The sequence below is a fragment of the Ursus arctos genome, unplaced genomic scaffold, assembly GCF_023065955.2.
Source record: "Ursus arctos isolate Adak ecotype North America unplaced genomic scaffold, UrsArc2.0 scaffold_4, whole genome shotgun sequence".
NCBI lineage: Eukaryota > Metazoa > Chordata > Mammalia > Carnivora > Ursidae > Ursus > Ursus arctos.
This window is the reverse complement of record NW_026623056.1, coordinates 21853211-21876659: the sequence shown is the minus strand read 5'-3', so window position 1 is coordinate 21876659 and position 23449 is coordinate 21853211. Positions and strand designations below refer to the sequence as shown.

Below are 23449 nucleotides of genomic sequence, written 5' to 3'. Positions count from 1 at the left end.
CAGGAATAAAACATGCTCTTGAATGTCCAGAGTTATTTAAGCAGCCAGCTAGCTCTGCAGGTCAGCATGTATAACCCTTGTTTCTAAGGGCTTGACAAACAGTACCAGGGTTCTGACCTTACTCTGAAATTCCTTGAACTCTGAGTACCTGCGAGCACGCACCCAACAAGCCTGCCCCCCAGCATGTACATTACCAGTCACAAGGAACATCATTAATGAGCACTCTGGGGGGAAGCATAACTTAGAGGCTGGTAGGTTCTAGGGAAAGAGGGAGATCAACACGGAAGGCCAACCACTAGCTTCAAGCAGCTTGTTCCTTAAGTATGTTGAGATCCAGACCTTTTAGTTTTACCTCAGTGATCTCAAAAGCAGGAATCTCGTGTTTTCCACTATTCCAGGTAACTGTTTCTGTTTCTCGGAAAAGATTTTCAGAGGTACTCTAAGAACCTGATTTGTTCTCGATTTGTTCTTTCGGTAACTTAACTATTCTCACATTTAAAAGATTTCCTTTAAGAAAGTGTTACCAGCATCTTATGACTTCTTATATTTATTGGTCAGAAATACAGAAGACGAAATGGTCCATGTCATTAGTCTTCTTTCTTCTTTATTAGTTCTATTGCTATTGAAATAACACGACACAATGTAATCTTTGCTTAGCTTTGGTTGGCTGTACATTTTTTTTTTTAAATAAAAAATGCTACTGATATATCAAAATGCTGTGGCAGGATTAATTTAAGACACGTTTACTGTTGCCTGTAACTGTACTTGAGGCTTGCCCGTTTTTCAATGCAGAACAATGTAGACAGAACCATCTTAGAGTTTATTTTGGTTCCTCTGCTTTAGCCTCTCATCCGGACTAAAGCCTGCATCTCTGTATCTGTATCTGTGTTACTTGAATGCAACGTATCTGAACGATTTCAGTCTTGTGCGTCATTTCATGATAACCCTGAAGTCCATCAGCTGATACATCGGCAGTGAGGTGGGAATAAGGGGAGACCGTGGACTCCTTGCTAGGTAGGGTGCAGCACACAAGAAGATTAGGGAGTGACTTGAAAGTGAAATGCAGACTTTATTTGTTTATCTGTTAAGCTGGATCCCAAATGATTTCATCTATTCATAAATAAACTTTCTTTATGGACAAAATCTGAATGTTCATTTTCCTCTCAGTTAGTATGCAAATCTATTTGCAGCCTTCTCGCAAAAGAGAGCGCAACTCATTTTCTGTGCTTATAAATTGTTCATTACCATGCTCTCTGATGGCCAATTCATGGCTCCATCTGCAGCTCCACAAATCTCTTTGCCCAGATAAACTTGGTGGAGTAAATATAAGGTGCTTAAAAGGATGCATTCGGGATTAAAGGGGAAAAAAAGACGTATCTCCCAAAAATCCCCAAGCTTATCATTTTAAATTTTGTAACTTCTTACTTGTATTCCTATTTGCATGATATACTCCAGAAAAATAAATACTTCACTGATCTCATTAACCCAAGCTTAAGGACTACATATAAATGACATGTAAAGATATTTTCATTGGGCATGGAAAGAGTCTCAGTTCAAGGGAAAAACAAACTTACAAACAAAACCTCCAGAACAGAGTATTTTCTTTCCTCTGTGATGTGTTATTATAATCTGTAAGGCTCAACACAGAGAACTAGGATAATTATATTGAAATGCTGACGGTTTGGGTCTTTTAAAACAAAGCAATCAAGGTTATTACTTTTTCTCTCTTCTTTGATAAAGAGAGAAATGTAAATCTCAACAGGAATGTCATGTAATTTTAAATCGACCTTCCCCTTAGAGCTAGTTAAAGTCACTCCTTCATGCATATATTTAACACCCATTAATGCTAATGGGATGGACTTCTGTTTTCATGTGGGGAACTTGATTTCTTTGTGTGAAAGTAATACTCCACAAATAATGAACTTTCTTCCTCTGGCTAAAATGTGAAAACAAAGAAAAAATGCAAGGCGCAAGAAAGGTCTTTAGAGCAAGCAAAATCTGACTATAGAAAGAACAAAAGGCATTTCACATCCATCTCCATGGGTGTGTCGGATAAGAATCCGGCTCACAATGTATGTCTCCTGTCACGGCCGAGCTAGAGAATCTACCAGGGGATTTTTTTTTTTTTTTTCAATTAAAATTCTGTGCACCGATAATAGACTCTGCAACGGAGCTTTTAATTAAAAAAACAAACGAAATGATATAAACCCACATTGTCTCTAAGCGCTGTTTGTATTAAAGGATTAGACTGATGAGATGTTTGGATTTTATTGTTCTAAACATGTGTTTCAGTTGGTGCTCTCGGACCCACCATGTGAAGAAAATGAAATGTAAGTAAATAGCAAGAGGCTCCATGTTTTTATTTAGCATTTTCAACATTCGAAGAATAAAAAAAGGCTCAATTCATTTGAGAAGCCCCAAATGAGTCTCGAATGATGATTACAATCATGCAAGAAAAGTAACAGCAAATTGTTTTTAAACGCAAATGGCTCAATTTTTCTAAAAGCAGGAAAAAGATGCACTTCCATTATAATTAGCTTTGGTAAATATAAGGGGCCTCATTGATTTCTAGGTATTTTTGCTTACTGCATTCTCCACCATTGTGCTGTCAAGGGTTCTTCAGGTTCATGAAAGCATCAGGATGTCCTCTCCGGCTGCACCCCCACTCGTAAGTCGCAGGGAAGGTGGGCCGCCATTTTCTGGCTATTCAGTTTCAAATATAAGCAAACTGACAAAGATTCTCACCGGTATTATGAGTACGTTTCAAAGTGCGTTTGATATAAGTTACGTGAATAATTGACTCAATTTTCTCACTTTTGGGGCCGTAGACGTAATGGTTCCCAGAATTCTATTCGGAGATGGGGAGAAGGTGTCTTTAATAATGCTGCTGATGACTGATGAGAGCTGTAATGCACTGTGACTTTAGTGCAAGTGTCAGAAAACATGTGTGCCAAACACGGTCTTCTCCTGGGTGCGGCCCTGACGGCTAGCTGACTGTTTTCAATTATTATTATCTGTTACCCTCAAGGCCAGGGTCTCATGGCCTGGGCACTGCCTCCAGATGAAGGGGCCATACTATGTGGGATGGCTTCGTTGGCCCTGAACTATTCACCTGCTTTGGTGGGTCACCTCATTATTGATCACCCGTTCGTTGAGTCTGTGCTGTTTTTCCAGCTTTTGCATGGTTTTCCATTGCTCTCTTTGCATTGATTTTGGAGTCCGTTTTCTGTCTTCTGGTGTTTGTGACATGATGCAGTTTTTGATGACCGATGTATTTACCTAACTCTGGACCTCTTGGCTGCCTCATCCTGCCCAATCATCTTCTTTCTTTGATCCAGAATAACAGAATACAGAAATTCATAATTGGAAAGGATCATAAATGTTGAATCTAATTCTTCAATCAATATGACCATAAATATTGAATCTAATTCTTTGATCAATAGGACAGGAAAATATGCTATTGAGGACCTTGATAAGCTGGCTTCCCAGTCACTGAGGCTACTAGTCTCCTTTTCAGGTAAAGAAATTGAGACTCAAAGAAAGACAGCAGCAAATTAATGTAGGGCTTCAACTATACTTAAGGACACTTCTTTTTTTAGCTACCTCACTTTGCATGTAAGTGTCTGTTGTGTTTGTCATTAATACCATTGTTTTTGAATGAAAGGAAGAGACCACCTCAAATAAAATGCCAACTAGCAGAAAATAAAAACAGAAGGCAAGAGAGTAGCTGGTATTGCAGAGAGGTGGTATGAGGTAAGTATTTGTACTGAAGATAGATGCTATCCCAAATCTTATGCCACTACAAGGTATTCAAGAGATGATTAGTTCTATTTATAATTGTTTTCAAACCCAAACTATTTTGTCTGATCTAAACTATTCAGTTTATTTTTATGACAACATTTCATTAGTATGAACAATGCATGGCTAGGCTGTCTTTGTATGAAATTTAAATACTTTACGTAATTAAGTATATGAAAAAAACAAGATAGAGCCTCCCCATTACATCCCTAATCCTTCTCCCTCCCCAAATAAGCAAGTACACTGGTGTGCATGTATGTGCCTAAGTAGGGTAACATACAAACCATAAATATGATCATACACACACAGGATTCTGTGAATTAATTGCATTAATAGATTCTGAATATGTCACTTTCTTACCTGGCTTGAGGAAGTTAAGCATTTTGTTCAAGAGTAAGCAAGTAAAAAGCAGAGCGTGGATTTGGACCCAGGACTGACCTGTGAATCAGAATTTTATACTACAAAGTACGCATGTGTACCACGCATACATGTATGCTATTCGTGCTGCTGTCCAACTATTAGGTATTACAATTTTGTACTATCAAGCCATATTGCATGTCCAGTAGCAAATGAAAGTATACACTGGGTGAAATGCCTGGTTCATCTATTCTTCTAGGTACTATACAACTGACCCCGGGTTAATTAGGTCAAGCCACCAGTCCCCGGGTGATATGCTATAACACCCATCTCTCTCCCAGACTATTATAGATAAATTGCCCTTTAGCCTACGTTAAGGAATGATTTAAAAAAAAATCCATGAAATTTGTTATTGGATTTATTCTAAGAGCATATGAAAAACAGTGTCCCCATTGCCAACAGTATCCTCTTCGTAAAGCCCCATAGTTTGAATTCTTCTCTGGTGTCTACTCCAGAAATAGTTGTGCATCTGGTGAGTAATGCTACATGATTTTGTTAATTTTAGAGGATACTATATAACCAAATCTCTCTCTCCTCCTATTAACTACTAGAAAGCTTAAGCCAGATCTCGAGTTGGGTTAAATTCTACATATGGGGTTTACTATATTCAGTTTAAAAACTGATCTCACTCTTGGCTTATTCTCTTGGTGTGATACCCTCCATGCTCTCATTTCTATTACTTTTTGTATTTCTAATATTTTTTAAAGCATTTTGGAACACAGGACAGTGAATGCATTCAGGCAGTACTCCCTACAGTAATGGGAGGCCAGAGCTGGCTTTTACAGTTCCCAGCGGTGGGGCTGCATGGTGGTAAAAGACACAGACTCCACAGCCAGACCATTTGGGTGTGAAGCCCGACTCGACCACTTGCAGCTTTGTTATCCAAGCTACTTCATGCCTGAATTTTCCCAATTGTGCAATGAGGATTATAATATTGTGATCTTACCTCATAGCATTGTGAATCTGAATTCCCCTTGAAGTTACATAACTGGTTTAGAAGAATGCCTGGCACAGGAGTTCTGGGTGATCCTAGCAAAGGAACCACTGGCACAATTCTGCAGTTTTCTTCTTGAATTTATCAAATTATGGAATTTGTAGTTAGCCTTAGGTCCACAGGATCTCAGCACTGAGAAGAAAAATAAAGGTCAACTAGGCTAATCATCCCTGTAGAGGAAGAATCATTTCCACAGTATCCAAGTAAGGAGGGCAGTAGTCTTCCAGTGGAGTCAGAGAAAGTCCTTCAGCGACCATTTCCAGAGAATTCTGATGGTCGGGAATGTCTTCCTTAAGCATCATGGTTCTCATTTCTCCTGAAAGGTTTTCATTTTTGTCATCATCCCCATTTGACCAATCATATATAAATCTTTGAGGAATAACTTCATTTTAAAAAAATGTAACTTTTCCTACACTGAACATTTTGCATCTGAAATTCGAGCAATTAGAATATTGCTATTGTTCAGATACTGCTTTTTTAAGATTTTTATAAAGATCTGTTTAAGGAGCACCTGGCTGGCTCAGTCAGTAGAGCATGTGACTCCTGACCTCAGGGTTGTGAGTTCAAGCCCCACGTTGGGCGTGGAGTCCTACTTAAAAGAAAAGAAAAAAGAATTTTAAAAAATCGTTAAAAATTGACCTTGTGAAAGACATGGAAATAATGGTGGGGAGTGAGGCAAGCACACTGAGTCAGAAGACTTGTCATCTGGGGGGCCTGGGTGGTGCAGTCGTTAAGCATCTGCCTTCAGCTCAGGGCGTGATCCCAGGGTCCCGGGATCAAGCCCACATCAGGCTTCTCTGCTAGGAGCCTGCTTCTTCCTCTCCCACTCCCCCTGCTTGTGTTCCCTTTCTCACTCATTGTCTCTCTCTGTCAAATAAAGAAATAAAATCTTAAAAAAAAAAAAGAAGAAGAAGAAGAAGAAGAAGAAGAACAAGAAGAAGAAGAAGAAGACGACGACTTGTCATCTCGTTTAAATTCTTTGGCCAGCTAGCGATCGCCCCACCAACTTTGCTACTCTAGGTTTCAGCTGTAGAGTGTTTCCATTCCTGAGTGAATTAAATGATCCCAAAGGTGCCTGCAATTTGGAAATTACATGATCACTTTGCATTTGTCCAGCTAACTCCTTCTTGACAATTGTAGTTATTGCATATGAGAAACTCCACCAGGGAGTGCACAGGATCGGAAAGAGAAAGTGAAATAAGTCAATTTGGATAATTGTTATCACTGGCAAAAAAAAAATACTGAGTGTCTTAAAAATTAAAGAACTGAGAAACAAATCTTTAAATCTTTAAAATCGACATTTTGATACGGATATGGCCTATTTTTAAATGTAGAGAGGGTAGGCAGAGATTTGTAATGGAGGGAGCTGAAGCAATCCGCATCATGCCCTTACATTCCAAGATCCCAAATAGGAAACGTCTGCTTTTTTATTGGGCTAGGGCACCAAGGACATTTCTCTGTGTCTAAGGTGGGATACTATATGTTTAAGATTTATATATATATATTTTTTTATTTTAATGTTTTTTTATTATATTATGTTAGTCACCATACAGTACATCCCTGGTTTCCAATGTAAAGCTCGATGATTCATTAGTTGCGTATAACACCCAGTGCACCATGCAATATGTGCCCTCCTTACTACCCATCACCAATTTATATTTTTTAATATAATGTTTAAAATTTTTATGACCATGAAAGTGACGTATTATATATTCAAACAATACGGAAGTGTGGAGAAGATAAAGAGCCTCATGATACCAACTGTAAGGGCAGTAACCATTGTTAGTACCTCGGTGTATATGAGTATACTACTGTAAAATACCTATTTAGTGAAAACATTGTATTTATGTAAAAGAATATACAAAGTAGAACTGAGCCCTCTTCATTATTTACTTCACATGGCTTTTGATGATAAATATGAATCAACATTCTTTTTGATGACTGGATAACATTCCTTTATAAGGGTGTGTCATTATTTTTAAAACTCTTCATCGGTGATTTCTTGTCTTAGGATGTTTTTAAAGTTATACTTCGACTGCCATTTTTCCCCCAGCCATTTGTACCTGTGTCTTTAGGTGAATACACACACACACACACACACACACACACACTCACACACAAAGCCTACAACACAAAAAACGAAAAACTTGTTCGCTGGGTGATTAACTTTCCTCTTAAATGTTTGGGGTAAAATGTTTACGTTGACACTTCACATATGTTAAAAAGTCACTTTTTACTAGGATAATGATAAACATGACACACTGCCTCCTTGGAGATGCTGGGAGCAATAAATTAGCTGACAGTTATGAGTGTTCTCAAGCTGAAAAGTACAGAGTGTTATTTTAACCAAGGCTGAAGTCGCCATGATTAAGTACAGCTCCAACGCACAAGCTTATCGGGCTATGATGAACAGGTGTCCAGAATACTTCAACAATGGCTCCTGTGCCCAAGTATGAAAAAAGTCCATCAGCAAACCTACGTGCCCTGGGTGTGGCATAGTGACGACCTTCGCAAGGAACAGCCCGGAAGTGTCTACACCTAGGGAGCTAAACCTCCTGAAAATCACACTGTGAATTTTGTTTTCGTGTGAGGAAACTTTTTAAAACTTATCCCAGAAATGATTGCGTTATGCCTGGACACACCAATGGTTTGACGGTCCCAAATGAAGAAATCAACTTCTCACTCCTTGGTCAATGGCACGTGTGGCCACTTTCATTCATTTCCCCTTTCCCCAACTTCTTCCTCTAACCAGGTCTGCAGCCTTGCTACTCTCTACGAAGATATTAAAGGTTAACGGAGATTATAAACCTTCCCTGGTGAATCTGCATTCTAAAGAACCCTCATACCTAATATCTGTGACATGTTAGCCCTGAGAAGTTAGTCACCACCTTCTCAATACAGAGCTGTCTTTGTAGCTCTAAAATCAAACCTATGACAGTGCAAATATCTACATGGGACAGTTGCACATTTGCCTGTATCCTCAGTGTCCCGGATGACGGGGGCATACTATAAACATTTGCTTCTTTGTGCAGGAGGGTGGTGTGCAGTGAGTACATGATCGTTCTGGGGAAATAGGTATGGTCAGAGCAAATATTAGAGTCCAAGAGAATAGGCTTTGGCCATCTAGAGGTCCAGTATTAACTCTTCTTCTTTTACCACCAGGTGTATAAACTACAAAGATCAATACACAAACGGCTGGTTTATCTGGTAAGAACATCCTCAGTTTGTTATAAAACCCATTTCCCAAATAATTGAAATGGCACATAAAATCATACAGTCAAGGAAATTTCAGGGGTCATGTAATGTATGTGGAAACATCACTTTCTGATTATTGGCTAGTGTTTACTCATGTACTTCCCGTGACAGGGAACTTAACTGTTTTTAGGAATAATAGTTTATTCCCAAATTAAAGAAATTTAACAGTAAAATAGTTGTTCTTTCTTTTGAAATCTCCCTGAATGATTTCAAAAGTCTTAGAAGCCTTCCAAATAAGACTGCTGCCTTTTACAAGCTAGTCTTTCAGAAATTATAAGACAGTCATTAGACACCCCCTATAGCGTGACTTCTGTATTTTTTAAACTAAACGTTATTAGTTCTCTCAATTAGGTGGTTAGCTTCTATCTCATCTACCCTTAAATCTCCAACCCCACCCAACATCTAAAATCTGTTCAGTTGCTTAAATACTACTTGAATACATGGGTGGCTGGCTGAAAGGTAGGACTAATGGATGAATGAATGAAGAGACAAAGGAACTGCTCCTTGGAACAACTCTCCAATTTCCAGAGGAAATGATCATCAGCACCTGGCAAGATCGACCCACTCTTAGCGCAGCAAACATTCCAGGTTTCGTGAGAATGTATGAGTGGTGGTGGGGGATTGCTTAAGGAGTTTGGCCTCACAGATTTCTTGCATCCTGTCTCATGGAGCTCTTACCTACTTTCCAGAAAGTAGCAGGAGTTCTTAACCTCCTTGCACGCTCCACCTCACTCTTCTTCTGGCATCAGGTTCTTGCTGCTGATTTTCCTGGTGGCTTTTCTCTGTGGAGTCGTGTTCTTCTGCCTCCAGTGCTGGCTGAGGAGACGCCGAATTGGTTCCTCAAGACGCACTATGGCTGTTTTTGCTGTTGGAGACTTGGATACCATTTATGGTGAGCTGTCTGCACACTTCTAGACTTCCTGTTTGAAACCTAATGGTTTGTGGTGAATTGAAAAACTAACCTCTGGAAAGCAGATTTGTGAACTGAGAACAAGACATAGTTTATTGGAGACCCAAAGGCATGCCATGGGGAGAGTCTAGGTCAGAAAACTTCAGAAGAAAGGAGACCTCAAAAGAAAAACATGTGTCTTAGGGAAATGACCCATAGCTGAGTATGCGGATCGAACCCCAACATTTTGTTCAGTCAACATGTAAAAGAGAAGAGATATACAGGGCTGGTCACCAAGTGAGTGGTAGGGCATAAGGTACATAAGAACCTCTCTGAGCCTTTGATATCAGACTATCCGACCCAGTGTTCATAGTCCAAGATCTCCATGCCTCACTCACCTGCAGTAACATTGAACGATGCTTTCCAGATTGTCTGCTACCAATTCACAGCCTGAGATACTTTGACTTGGGCAGGTGGATGTCGATATTCATGTCACTTCTCCCCAGACACACAGGCAGCACCCGGATCCCGCCTGCTTCTAACCCCCACCCCCAAAACCACGCCCATCCTGTTATTTTCTAGTCTACATTAAAGAATAAGCAATGGAGGAAAGCCAGGTTTTAGAGTTATTTGTAACTTCCAACCTTAGCTGTAAGTAACAAAATTATCACTTCCTGATTTCCAGATCACAGATCATAGATTATTTCTTTGTGTTAAGCATTGTTCTCAACCAGACCATCTGTTCCGAAACTTTCCCTCTAAGGTACTGTCTTGCACACCATACGTAGTGGCCTCAAGAGGGCTTGGTAGAGATTAACAGCTGCCCTTCAGGAACTTGGGCCAACAGAAGATTTTCAATAGATGGAGTAGGGCATGCCCTGGGAAAACTAACAGCTAAATAAAAAGTGGGGTAAAAATAAGCTTAAATGTGTAAATATCAAAACTTGGTACTCTAAGATTTAGTGATTATATTTACTATTGGCTTTTTAAAAAGTCATTATTTAACAGAAGAAACACATGTCAATTTGAGGAATGGTTACTTGTGGAAGGATAATTAAAGTCTCCAATGAAAAAATAATCTTTCTCCTAAAATCGAACACTTTCTATTGAGCATAGGGGAAAATAGGGTCACTGACATTCTAATAAATTGTATTAGCCAAAGGAATCAACATGGTCACATTGGTCTATTTTTATTTATTTAACTTGAGGTATTTAACAAATAAATGTAATTATGATTCCTCCAACTTTACTTGAGTTTCTAAGGAGGAAAATCTACTCTGGTCTTCTTAGCCCTTTACTTACTCTGAAGAAGACTCTTTAACTAGATTATCTTGAATTTTTAAAAACTTCTTAATTGTAAGTAAGCTATCCAGTTATACTGTTACTGTTTTTAAGGCAGTGTATGTGGCACAGTTATATCCCCATTTATCTGAAGTTTTTATATTTCCTGCATGGTGATTTATACATATGCTTTTGAATTTGCCTGAACTTGCCTGAACAGGTATGACTGGGAGAGAAGGTGTCAAGCCTGATAGATGACTGCAATAATCCGCGTGTAATCATACCAAAGGCAGGGCATTAGAATCACATTCTCTATATTACCCGGAAGTCATTGTGGACAGGAAAAGAATATACTTGGAAATTATTTTAAAAAATATAGTCACAATTTATTTCACATCTACCAAGTGTTAGGCACGAGATTAGGGGCTTCTCAGATATTATTTCTAATTGTTAAATACCAACCTGGAAAAGTGGCTATTATTCCTGTCAGAGGATGCTATCTACTTTTCTCCCTATGCTGCATATACCACATATGCTGGATATACCACATAGATCTTTGCTGCGAGTCAACTAATAGACTTCAAATTGTCCATATTGAGGGTAGGGAGCCAGTGACAATTTGGGCAGGGCACTCATGGTTTAGTCTCTTCACCCCTTACTCTAAGTGCAGCCTTGTATCTCAAACCTCCTGGCATTTCCACTGGGTGATTCCTCAAAGGTAAGGATTGCTCTCCAGAATCCCCATGCCCTTTCTCATACTATAGGTTCCTTCCTAATTCCACTGGCATCGCTCTGAATCTTGTTTTGCTCAAGAAACATCGAAGCTCTCCACCAGCTTAAGTTATATTACAAAACTTTTTTCTTGCTTTCCATCTTAGGACCAGAGGCTCAGTTGCCCATTCCTATTTGTTTTGTTTTGTTTTTTTCCCCTTGCCTCGTTGGGTGTCAGGTTATTCCACCCATGACGCATCTCCTACCCTTTCTCAGGGAGGCTCAGAAGAGCGGTACAGACCGAGAACAGCCATTACATGGTCTTTGATGTGGATGTGTCTCCCAGAGTTGTGCTTCCTGGCATTCCTGGGTTTTTTTTCCCCTTCCAGACAAAATACAACAGAGTAATTGAGGAATGGTATTCTCTGTGATCTTTAGTGATATCTTCCTGACTAGCAATTTCTGGAAGTAAATTCCAGGGAGTCCATATTTTAAGGCAGTCTGAAAGCCGGACCGAGACTGGATTTCTTTTCCCCACTGGATCCCCATTATACTTTAATTTCTCCTGACAAATGATTCTTCCTGTCTAATATTTCTGTAAAAGGAGCTTTTCTCCAAAAGGGAAGTGAGGAAACCATGACAGGATCTTTTTATGGCCACAGGGGCGGTAAGAGCCAAACTCTCCACAGCACCTCAAAAATATGTGCTCATAGCTTCAAGTTGAGTCCAGTCACTGCCAGATTCACACCCACCCACCCTGCAGGTTGTGGGGTTGTACCTCAGGGTCTTCCGCATGGTCACAGTTCAGAGGGGAGAAGACAATGAGAACTCATTTGAAAGACACTGGTGACATTAGAATATGAAATAAGGGGGCACCTGGGTGGCTCTGCCTTTGGCTCAGGTCATGATCTCAGCATTCTGGGATCCAGCCCTGCATCTGGCTCCCTGCTCAGCAGGGAGCCTGCTTCTCTCTCTCCCATTCCCCCTGCTTGTGTTCCCTCTCTCACTGCCTCTCCCTCTGTCAACTAAATAAATAAAATCTTAAAAAAAAAAAAAAAGAATATGAAATAAGGTTTCTGGACTCCCTGCCATCCTTTGGGCACAAAGGGGAAAATAGGACATTCTCTCCTGAACACAGAATGTAGAATGGGTCATTTAAAGCATTTTAATGGAGAGACCAGATATGCTTTATTAACCTTGGGGTTCTTCCTAGACCTTTATTTTATTTCTTCAAAAATTATTTTATGCTATTGCCACTATTTGCTGAATCTATTATTTGAAATAGCTCTGCTTTTCTGACCTGTGGGTCCAAGGATTGACTCTCAGGATCCCATGGAAGTTGCCCTCACGTGATGAGCCAAGAGGACAATTTTGTTGGAATATGGGAAACTGGGATGGACTGAATTTTACTGCTGTTAAAATACATAAAATAGGAAATAGCTCCCACTAGCAATACCAGGCAATATTATTATGGCTCAGGTTGTCAATTATCTTGATTAGAAATATTCAAGAGAGAAAAGTGAACAATTGGTTTGGGATCCTCACCAATGGTGTGTAAGAAAGGCCTTGCCAGCCCAACACATCCAACGCATGATGAGATTTCTGTCTGGGAAAGGTCCTTGGGAATCTTACACAAACACCCAGGCCCCAGTTGCATCTCATGGGCCAGTAGTCATTCCTTTTCGCAGTCTCTGCTGATCCAGTGCTCAGATTTCTCAGTCTTCCTTCCCCTCTCATGGGATCTATGTTTCCATGTCCATAACATGTCACAATGAAGCTCTTCATACACCAAAAAGGGAAAAAGAATCCCTCCAATACCCCCATGGAGGGTAAGGAGGAAGAGGGGTTACTGCTAGAGAAGAGGAAAGGAGGGAGACCAGAAAGAAGTCAGGAAGGTGGAGGGAAAGGGGAAGGATGAAGAGCAAGAGGAGAAGGAATCTACAGTTGGAGATTGGAGGTATTATGAGGAATGAAATGAATAACTATTTATTTTATACAAATCCTAAAGTAATGTTACTTTTTTCTGCCTCAGTCCCACCTCCTCTTCCTGAATCCAGCCCTGGGGGCCTCCTAGATAGTCCCTTCTTCCTTTACCACTCTGCCCCTCCCCACCTCTACCTCATCTCCTGTATCCAGTTTTCCCTTAGCATCCCTGCAGTACCCCAGAAAGGACCTGTTCAGTGCCCTCCTTCTTCCTGAAGGGGTTGCCTGTGAAGTGGTCTCTGAGACCTCTGGCCCCTTCTCCCAGCCATCAGACTCTAACAGTTCTAGAATAACTCAGCACCTGTGTTAGGGGCAAACATTTCTTGTTTCAATGTTTTTATGGGCCTACCTTACCTTACCTATGCTTTTGGGATCCGTTTTATCTGAGAAGTCCACAGAAAACAGGAAATTTGCGGGGTATTTCCCCCTCCTCAAACATATAAATGGAGACAACACACTGGGCCAAAGAAAGTGACTTTTTAAAGGACTGTATGCAAATTTTTAGTAAAGGCGGGAAAAGAACAGCATCAAAATTCTCCATACCCATCTGTACCCCAAATCAGAATCAATGCCCTCACTTTGTAAAATCCAGGACTGGGAGACAGCATGAATAAGTAGAAAATACAAGTGACTTGAAGAAGTTTTGAGTTTGTTAGTTTAATGGTTTTGTTTATATGTTAAATCTATTTGAAAAAAAATAAGTAATGGCAAAGGAGTTGCAAAGTTAGCTATAAATAAAAAACATTTTGTTGATTTGCTGAAAATAAGCTTTCATTGAAAATAAGGTTGTGAAGCTGAATAAAACTCTTATTTATGAGAAAAGACATTTAAGGATAACGAAAAGAAAAAAAGTTTGGGGTCTGGTAGGTGAGACAAAAGGTCTGGGACAGAAGGTCTGGTAGGTGAGGACAAAAGGCTTGAGACAGAAAAAACAATCTAATGTTGATTAGAAAAGAGAGAATTTGAGAAAAATAGAGGAGAGAGCCCCACCGTTATCTGTCCATATTCCTTACTAAAAATAATAAATTACCGTAAAATCTACATTGACTCCTTTTCCATCCTAGGAAGATCAGAGCTGGGTCCTGTTAGCCCCAGCAGGGCAGCAACAGGTCCCATGCCATTCCTAAGAAGCCAGCGAGGTGAGTGCCCACGGAGAGACCCCTCCTGGGACCACTCATCTTGGGGGCTGATCTCCCTGATAATGCTGCCTTTTAGAGATCCAATCTTCCTGGCCCCATTTCTTCTGCAATTTCAGAGATAATCTTCCCTTTTTCTTACTTCAGGGTAAATAGAAATACTAATCTTTCACCAATGATGAAATGTGAGGGCTCTGAATCGGGCAGGGAAGGAGGGGTGAACAGGGACAGAGCAATAGCAGGCTTCGCATGCCAGCTCCTTTCTCCCACCCCTCTCCCGGATCCTATCTTATTTTAGGATCGTTTCTGAGTGTTACTTCTCCATACTTTATGTTCTTTAGGTAAAGTTCTGGGACTCGTTTCAGGTAAGGAAAGAGGGAGAATTTCATTTGCATATTTCCCCTCCAGGCCATGATAGTAATAACAGGTCACATTCATTGAGCACTTCCCATGTGCCATGCTGTGTTGCTAACCCCTGACATCTCTAGTCTCATTTTTTCTTCCCTACAATGCTATGAGGGGTTCATTTGTGCTCCTGGCAAGAGGATATTAAAACTGCTCTCTGCGGTAGGAAAATTTCATGTTACCACCTCACTACAAATTTGGCCAAAGATGAGGGAAACCAGGCACTTAGAAATTAAAGTTAACGCATGGTAGAACTGCGACTTCTATTCAGGCTCTGTTAACCACTCCCATAGAAGAGGAAGGAATGAGATAAAGAAACAAAAAGAAAAGAAAGAGGTGAAAGGGGCCTGTTCAAATAGGCAGGTCTATTGGACTGATCTTAATGATGTGGGAAATCTGAACTCTGGCTCTAAAAACTCAGCAGTGAGTATATTAGTTTTACAAAATTAAATAACAAACTCATCCCTTTGCCAACAGTTCCGTCAAAACTACAGAATTTTTGCAGGCATTTGAACTGAGTTCTTCCAGGTTGTTAATTTGTCAAAAGATAAAAATAACGTCTTCTCACCTCCCCCACGCCAGTCCTAGGATACAGGCTTCCCCGCTATCTGAAAGCAAGCCTCTCATCAGCTGCAATGGCAGAAAGTGGAGAACCAATTACCATTAATTTATACAGAAAAATTTTTGACTGGTCCCAGGCCTCAAAAATAACCTCTCTAGGGCTTTTCGGATTCCTTATCACACATCTTGCTGTTGGAGGACAAAGTAAGTCGCGGTAAAGCACAGATAGATGCTCGCAGACGCCCTGCAAAGCCACGGAGGCTTGATGCCCAGATGCCCACCTTAGCTCCGGGAAGGAGCTGGGCGGGGCCGCTCTCGCGCTCAGGTGCACGCTGCCTCTGTAATGGCTCACCGCAACACAGATAGGGAACGCCGGACGCTTTTCATCTGATTTTGTAAAAGCAAAATCCTCTTCGATTGTCTTTCGGTTAGCAAAAACAGGTGCTAATGCAGGTCTTTCATGAAAACGAAGTGGAGTGATGTGAACTTACCGAAAGTGGGGGATACTCGTATTGCATGTAAATCTGCTTTGAAACAAATTGAGAACTGATAGATGTTTGATTTCACGAAAACTTTCTGAACACATTGGCTTAGTTATGTTTACCAAATAAGTGCTCTGTGGTTTTCATAATAGGCTTAAGGCAATGGCCAAATTTGTAGTGAGATGGTAACATGAAACTTTCCTACGGCGGAGAGCAGTTGTTAATATCCTCTTGCCAGGAGCACAATATTGATACTGGCAGCAGTAGAAATAAATTCCAGCTCGTAATTGTGTCAAGTCAATCTGATCAACCGCTCCAGGCAGAGTGATAGCTAAATTACCATTGTCTTTGTACTGGATATACCAGGAGCAGTCCACCTAGGAAAGGGACAATGCCCAGTACCACTATCCACAATGAAGGGAAAGGCTGGGGTGAGTACTCTTTGCCCATATTAATTGTTTTATCAAGTGCCTCAGACTTAATTCATGTCATCCTAAACTTCCGAACTGCAAAAGGCTCTAACTCCACAAATTATTTTGTTTAATAATCTCTGTTGTGATGTTAATAATGATGATCAAATAATTATGTAGCCATTAAAATAGGATAAATTAGAAAATAATATTGTAAATAAAAGACAATGTATGCATATTCCTAGCATACAGTAGAGTTCTTGAAATATAGTTCCATTACTACTACTACAATAATAATAATAATTAGCTATTAAAGAGTAATTACTCTGTACCATGTTTTGTTTTAAGCTACATTCCTTTAGCTGTGTTTTTACAGACATAGATAATATCATTATCCTTTTATTGCATAGGAGAAAATTGGCGTATGAAATGTTATGTAATAGCCTAGGAATAGATTATTCAATTAAATAAATAATTCTTAAAAAAATGCTGAACCAAACTTCTATTCAAAATTCTCTCCCCTTAACAGATCATATTAATATTTGGTTTTTTATACTTAGGTCTTCCAGCTAGTGAATACAAATACAAATATATGAACATTCATGATTCTAAATAAACATCGTCCATTCCAAGATAACGATTCTGAGTAACCTACATATGGATTCCAGGGACGCAGCAACTGCCTTACATCTTACTGTTCCTTAAATTGTTTTAATAATTGTGCTATTTTCTTTGGGATCTCCTTGGTGTATCCAGTCTTAATCCTTCAAGAAGAAGTCAGCAAACTTTTTCTATTAAGGGCCAGATAGGAAATATGTTTGGTTTTGGAGGCCATTGGTCCCTGTGGGGGCTACTCCTCTCTGCCACTGTAGTGCAAAAAGTGACAATATGTATGGGGTGCCTGGGTGGCTCAGTCGTTAAGCATCTGCCTTCAGCTCAGGTCATGATCACGGGGTCCTGGGATCAAGCCCCGCATCGAGCCCCATGTTGAGCCCCGCATCAGGCTCCCTGCTCTGCTGGGAGCCTGCTTCTTCCTCTCCCACTCCCCCTGCTTGTGTTCCCTCTCTCGCTGGCTGTCTCTCTCTCTCTCTGTCAAATAAATAAATAAATTTTTTTACAAAAGTGATAACATGTAAATGAATGATATGGCTGTGTTCCAGTTAAATTTAATATACAAAAACAGTCACAGAGCTAGATTTAGTTCAAGGGCCTATTTTTCTTTAAAGGTGTATTTATTTCTATTTTTTTAAAGATTTATTTATTTATTTATTTGAGAGAGAGACAGAGAGAGAACATGTGAGCAGGGGGAGGAGCAGAAGGAGAGGAAAGAATCTCAGGTAGACTCCCCACTGAGTGCGGGACCCCCTAGAGGGGCTCCATTCTAGGACCCTGAGATCTTGACCTGAGCTGAAACCAAGAGTCAGAGGCTTAACCCAGTGAGCAACCAAGCATTCCTCTTTAAAGGTAAATTTAGAGTTATTAATAGAATTTATAGTTGTTATTGTTTTGAAAAGAAACAATCAAACCATTTCCCAGACAGCCAAAGACCAAGGTAGGAAAAAAAAAAAAAATATATATATATATATATATATATTTTTTATATATGTATATATTTTTTTATTTGTGTGTTTATATATATATATATATACACATATTTTTTTTTGAGTGAGAGGACTGTGGCTATGAAACATTACTGTTGGTTCCTGTTGTAACTCAAAAACAGTAACAGTCTTTCAAGGAAATACTAATAGGAGATTTCCAAAAGAGCTATGGGAATAAATACATAGTTTCTCAAAGTGATCAGTTTGAGGAAAAAAATGCTTGTTTTTGATATTTAGTGCCTTATGGTGTGCATAATCTGAAAGTCAAAATTTTGATTTCGAAGGATTTTTTAAAATTTGATCAGGCTTTTCCTTTATTGTGTGTGTGTACTTTAGATGCAAACTTTTCACAAGTTAACATTTTTACTATTTATCATAGAGAAAAGTTTAATTAATTACATTAGTTGTAGTTTGCAGAGCATAAATATAAAGTAATGAAGTTCAAACATTTTATTTAAATATTTCTATTGAAATTTGCATTTCTCATGATGGAAACATTAGCTAAAATACCATGAGCATTTACAGGAATCTTGTCTTCCAACCTACCGAAAAGGGCATTCCTCCTACTTTAAGCAGCTAAATTGTAAATGCTTCTTGATGGGTTAGTCAGTGATGATATAATCTGTTCATGAGAGCAAATTTTCTTGCTATACTAAGCTATCATTGCGGAGCGAGCAGGATGGTTGTAAATTTTTTCTCAAGGGTACAAATAATTTTCTGTTGCTCCAGTGATCCAAGAAATGCCAGATTTTATTAGGCAGTTCATGTACCTCTGTTTTATGCTGACTAGAAAGATTACAAGTCCCCGTTTTTCTCTTTCCAGGGGCAGAAGTGGTTGTGAATCCAAGTGTTGGAATTCACCTTCAAACTCAAAACCCTGAACTGTATCCTGCTCCATGTTTTGGCACTTTAGGCCCACCACCTCCATATGAAGAAATTCTGAAATCAAGCAGATTTTAGCTCTGGATCATCAACTGGAAACATTAGAAATATTTTTTAAATTCTAAATCACCAAATGTAGGAACAATTGTTTTATTTAGTGTGAACTTCCAGAAATCAATTAATATAGTCTGAAAAAGGACAAATAGACAAAAGAATGAATGTAGAGAAAGAATTTTGGTCAGGGAGATGTTTCAGTAGTAAATTACTGAACCTATAGTGTATCATTGCTGTGTTATATTTTGTGCTACCCAACCAAGTGAATGTTTCTCCATCAATACTCAAATGGACAGTAATTAATGCATAAAGTGGTCTCCATTAAGTTTGGGATTCCACTCCAAGTACGCATCACAGCTTTCTCTGCCTTATTAGCTCTGTTTTCACCGGCCTTTCTCCTAGTATGGAGTTAATAAGAATTATCATAACTTAACAATGGCCCAAGAGGAGATTCAGATGTGTCCAGACCCAAACCAGAAAGAGAATATTTGAATTAGGGTAAAAGGCAAGAGTAGGAACAAGGCGCACTCAGAGGTAAAGGGTGAAGGATGAATGAAGAGGATTAAAAGTCCTAGTTCAAAAAGTTGCCTGTCTCAGCCTGAGGAGAGAGAAAGTGTAGATAGAAGCTGAAGGAGACCCCAAAGTTATGGGGCGTGTGTAATGGCACAGTGTGGAGAAGGATGAGGCTTCTATTTTGTATGGGTAGATGTGGACTCAAGAGCCCACAGCCTTTCTCTGGTACCTGGAGACTTGGCATTTCTTGGAGAACCATGACAATAACCTTTGGCATAGATATCAATGTTCTTATTGAGAACTCTGACTAGAGAAGTAGCAATGGGACATTTTCATCATTTTTGCAGTGACCATGGGGGGGGCAGAAGAAGAAATCCATGCTAGACACCCAGTGGTCTTCAGCTGACAAATTTGTTGAACAAAACAATTGATATCTCCACTTGTTTATTTAAAATACCTCTTAAGTTGAACTTGACCAAATTTATCTCCTACTCTTTTCCCAAACTTGTTTATCCCAACTTTCCTCATCTCAGTTAATGGTAACAGCAACTTTCCAGTTGCTTAGACCAAACAACTTGGAGTCATTCTTGAGTCCTTGCTTTGTGTCACTTCCTATACCCATGTTGTCAGAAAATGGCTTGGCTCAGCTCTTAACTTCAAAGTAAGCCTAGATTCTAAACAGTTCTTATTACATTTCTGGTGTGAGCCACTCAGGACTAGTTCTTGCCTGGATGACGGTAATAGCATCTCAAGTGGTCCTTTTGCTCCCAACTTTGCCTTTCTATATATTCTATTTCCAACACAGTAGCTAGAGTAATGTTTCCAAAACACGAAGAGGATCATGTCCCTGAACTAAACTCCAATGACACTCTACATCACTCAGAAGAAATACTAAAGTCCTTGCCCTGGGCCCCTGTAGGGTCAATACCCTGCCCAGGTGTCCTTTCCTATGACTCTTGCCCTTACTTACTTGTCCCAGGAACAGTTATCAGACCAATTAGGTGTTAACCTTCCTGCATCTGTCCCTTAGGGCCCTAGTACTTGCTGTTTCTTTTGCCCACAACACTCTTCCCCAAATATCAACATTGTTTCACCCTTTTACTTCCTTTAATTCTTTGTCCCAATGTCACCTTCTTCATGAGACCCACCCTAATTACTCTACTTTAGATTGCAACCTGTCCCCACCCTGGCACTTCCACCTCTTTATCTTAGATACGTTTTTTCCATAGCACTTATCACCTACTCTCCTACATAGTTAAATTCTGTTTATAATCTGTTCACCTTTCCTTGCTAGAATGTAAATCCATGAGAGGACAGATCTTTGTGTCATTCACTAATTTATATCCAAGGGTCTAAAGGAGTCTGGTACTTATTCAAACAAATTGTGTAAGCCATGTTATGTAGTTCTGGAAAGTCCCAAAGATAAATGGATGAGATTTGATGGGGTAAGTCTTTATGACAGTGAGTGTGGGTAAGAGCCAGGAACAGATGGCTTAGTGCTGCTAAAATAATCTCATTAGTATCCACTGATGAAAGAAGCCCAGAGAAACTTGGGTTAATATACTCTAATAATCCCGGGTAGGTAAGCAGGATTTAGGGTATACAAACTGCTTTCAGATTTAATTCTCATGATAATTTTGTGACCTAGCTATTCTTAAGTTCAAGTTATACATGGTAGATTGAACATATCTCCTCCCTTCTGAGGTAAAAGAGGAAAAGATTACAGTAAAAGAGGAAAAATGTTTTCAATTCGCAAGAACAAAGAGAGTGGCAAGAAGATGACAAAGAAAATTAACAGCAAGATTTTAGTACACAGAGATATCTGAGATGGACGCAGATGGATAAATCATAATTCACTGGGGTTTCAAGTTTCTCCACTTGGCTAAGTGTCTTCAGCGACAACACTGAGAATAATCAAGCAAATTCATGCAGTAGCAATGCAGAAATTCCCCAAGATTTAGAGGTAGGAGAGGTGAAGAGAACTCTGGAAAGGATGATGAACGCAATCTAAAGGAAGACAGTATTAAGCAACCCATCAAAGAGCCAGTTCCAGTCAGAACATGACAACAAATAGCTGTAGGATATAAGAGGGATATTAAGAAAAAATGCGTAATAAAAATGTGGTGATAAATTAACGATCAGTAAATGGAAAGTGAAGGAACTGAAAAGACAAGGCAATTACAAATTTAGAAAAACAGAAGTTGGATTAACCCCCACCCCTGAAATGGTTAAGCTATGAATAATATAAGTAATACGTATTGAGTTTTACACTGGGCATTAGTCATATCGACAAGCTAGGCAGAGGGAGAAGTACATTTAAGGAAAGGTGGCAGGATTTAATAAGAAAACTAAATCCTAATCAGATTGTGGGAAGCCAATGAATAATATCTAAAATTAAAAGAAAAAATTTTAAAAATGGTTAAGTATATCATTTGGAAATTAGGTCTTTAGTATCTGAAGCAAAACACTAAAACAGTTGAAAATTATTGCCTCAAGAAATAAACTTGGAGATAATGCTGTGGGCGGTGGGTAGAGCCGAGATATGCTAGCTTTTATCATGAGCCTACGGTACTATTTGACTTTTTAAAACTAAATACATGTGTTACTTTAATTCTCCCTCAATCTCTCTTTCTAAATCTATCCTCTATCTATCTATCTATCTATCTATCTATCTATCTATCTATCTATCTATCACTGCCTTCATTTAACAGATTAGAAAATTTGGGTTCTGGAAGGGTAACTGACTTGCCCAACATGCATAGCTAATTAGCATGAGAGACAAAACTAGAGACTAGGCAGTTTGATCTTTCAATTCCTATTCCAGATATTTTCCCACAATGATCATCTAACATCAAAAGAGGTTACAAGGGGCACCTGGGTGGCTCAGTTGGTTGAGTGGTGGACTCTTGATTTTGGCTCAGGTCATGATCTCCAGGTCAGGAGATGGAGCCCCTAGTCTTGCTCTGTGCTCAGCAGGGAGTCTGCTTGAGATTCTCTTCCTCTCCCTCTGCTCCCGCCCCCAACATGTGTGCATGCATGCATGCGTGCTCCCTCTTTCTCTCTCTAAAATAATCTTTTTTAAAAAGTGGCTACAAACATCTAAGAATGTGGGTTATAATTAAGTGTACCTCAAGTAAGTAATGTTAAGGGGTTTTTGTTCGTATCCTATGAGCTATGTGTGTTAAAATTCATTCCAATTACAGAACAGGCAGTGGATACAATCAACACCTAGAAAAGTACAAGCTCATCCAGAAACAAGGCTAATGATTTAGCAGCTGGAGTTTCCCAAAGACATTAGTGAAAACACGGTTGAAGTGATCGGAATTTGTTTTTGTGACTTGAACTTATGTGTCAGGACATGCCCAACCAAATCGCATGCTTGGCATATGGTTGGTTGCTTGGTTGGTTGGTTTTGGGGAGTGGGAGAGGAAGTGTGGGGGTGTTGGCAGGTAAGTAGGGCTGGTAGAAAAAGTTTGTTTCCATAAAAACTTTTTCGACAAGGATGTCTTAATCAGATATCCCAGATTACATTTTCATTTAATTCTAAAAAATATGCACTAAATGATCATTATATGCTCATTTTTGTGTAAGATTCTGTATGTATTTCTCCACCAAACTTATTGAGTGTGATTTTTTAATGATATTAGAGTTTCCACTACTTTGCTCTGATCTCCAGACAGAGACTTAGAAGTTCTAGCAGATGCTCTTTATGGTCCACTGAAAACTACTGAAAATAATAAGACTATTTTGGATCATATGATTATTTTAACATTTAAAAAGGAAATTTAAAACTATAAAGCTGTACATTTCTGTCGTCTCATCTCTGAAAATCTTTAGTTCACCAATAAATTGTTAAAATTCTATTTAGCCTGGTGTTTCAGATTTTAATTCTAATAAGACTTGAGTTTTTTCTTCTAATGTTAAAGAGCATTCGTTTTTTAAATGAGGCTTTTCTAATTGTTGAGGAGTCAGCGTTTTCTTTGAGCATCCAGCAGAGGGCATGAAAGCCTACCTATGATTCTAGCCCAATGCTAGATTTGATTTAATGGCTAATGAAACCATGAAGCCGGGTTACTA

At 39.3% G+C, this 23449-nt stretch overlaps 1 protein-coding gene across 2 annotated transcripts; it reads left to right on the top strand.

Moving 5' to 3' along the window:
• Positions 1-294: 294 nt before the first annotated feature.
• Positions 295-22725, top strand: TMEM207 (transmembrane protein 207). 2 transcript variants are annotated; one of them, XM_026496510.3, is made up of 5 exons: positions 295-398; positions 2293-2330; positions 8372-8416; positions 9214-9356; positions 18747-22725. In XM_026496510.3, the coding sequence occupies exons 1-5, from the start codon at positions 324-326 to the stop codon at positions 18881-18883; spliced, it is 438 nt and encodes a 145-aa protein (XP_026352295.1). In that variant the 5' UTR covers positions 295-323; the 3' UTR covers positions 18884-22725. The 2 variants fall into 2 exon arrangements, 1 of the variants encoding a protein (XP_026352295.1); XR_008957297.1 differs by lacking the exons at positions 2293-2330; positions 18747-22725 and having other exon boundaries at positions 9214-9349.
• The last annotated feature ends 724 nt before the right edge of the window (positions 22726-23449 follow it).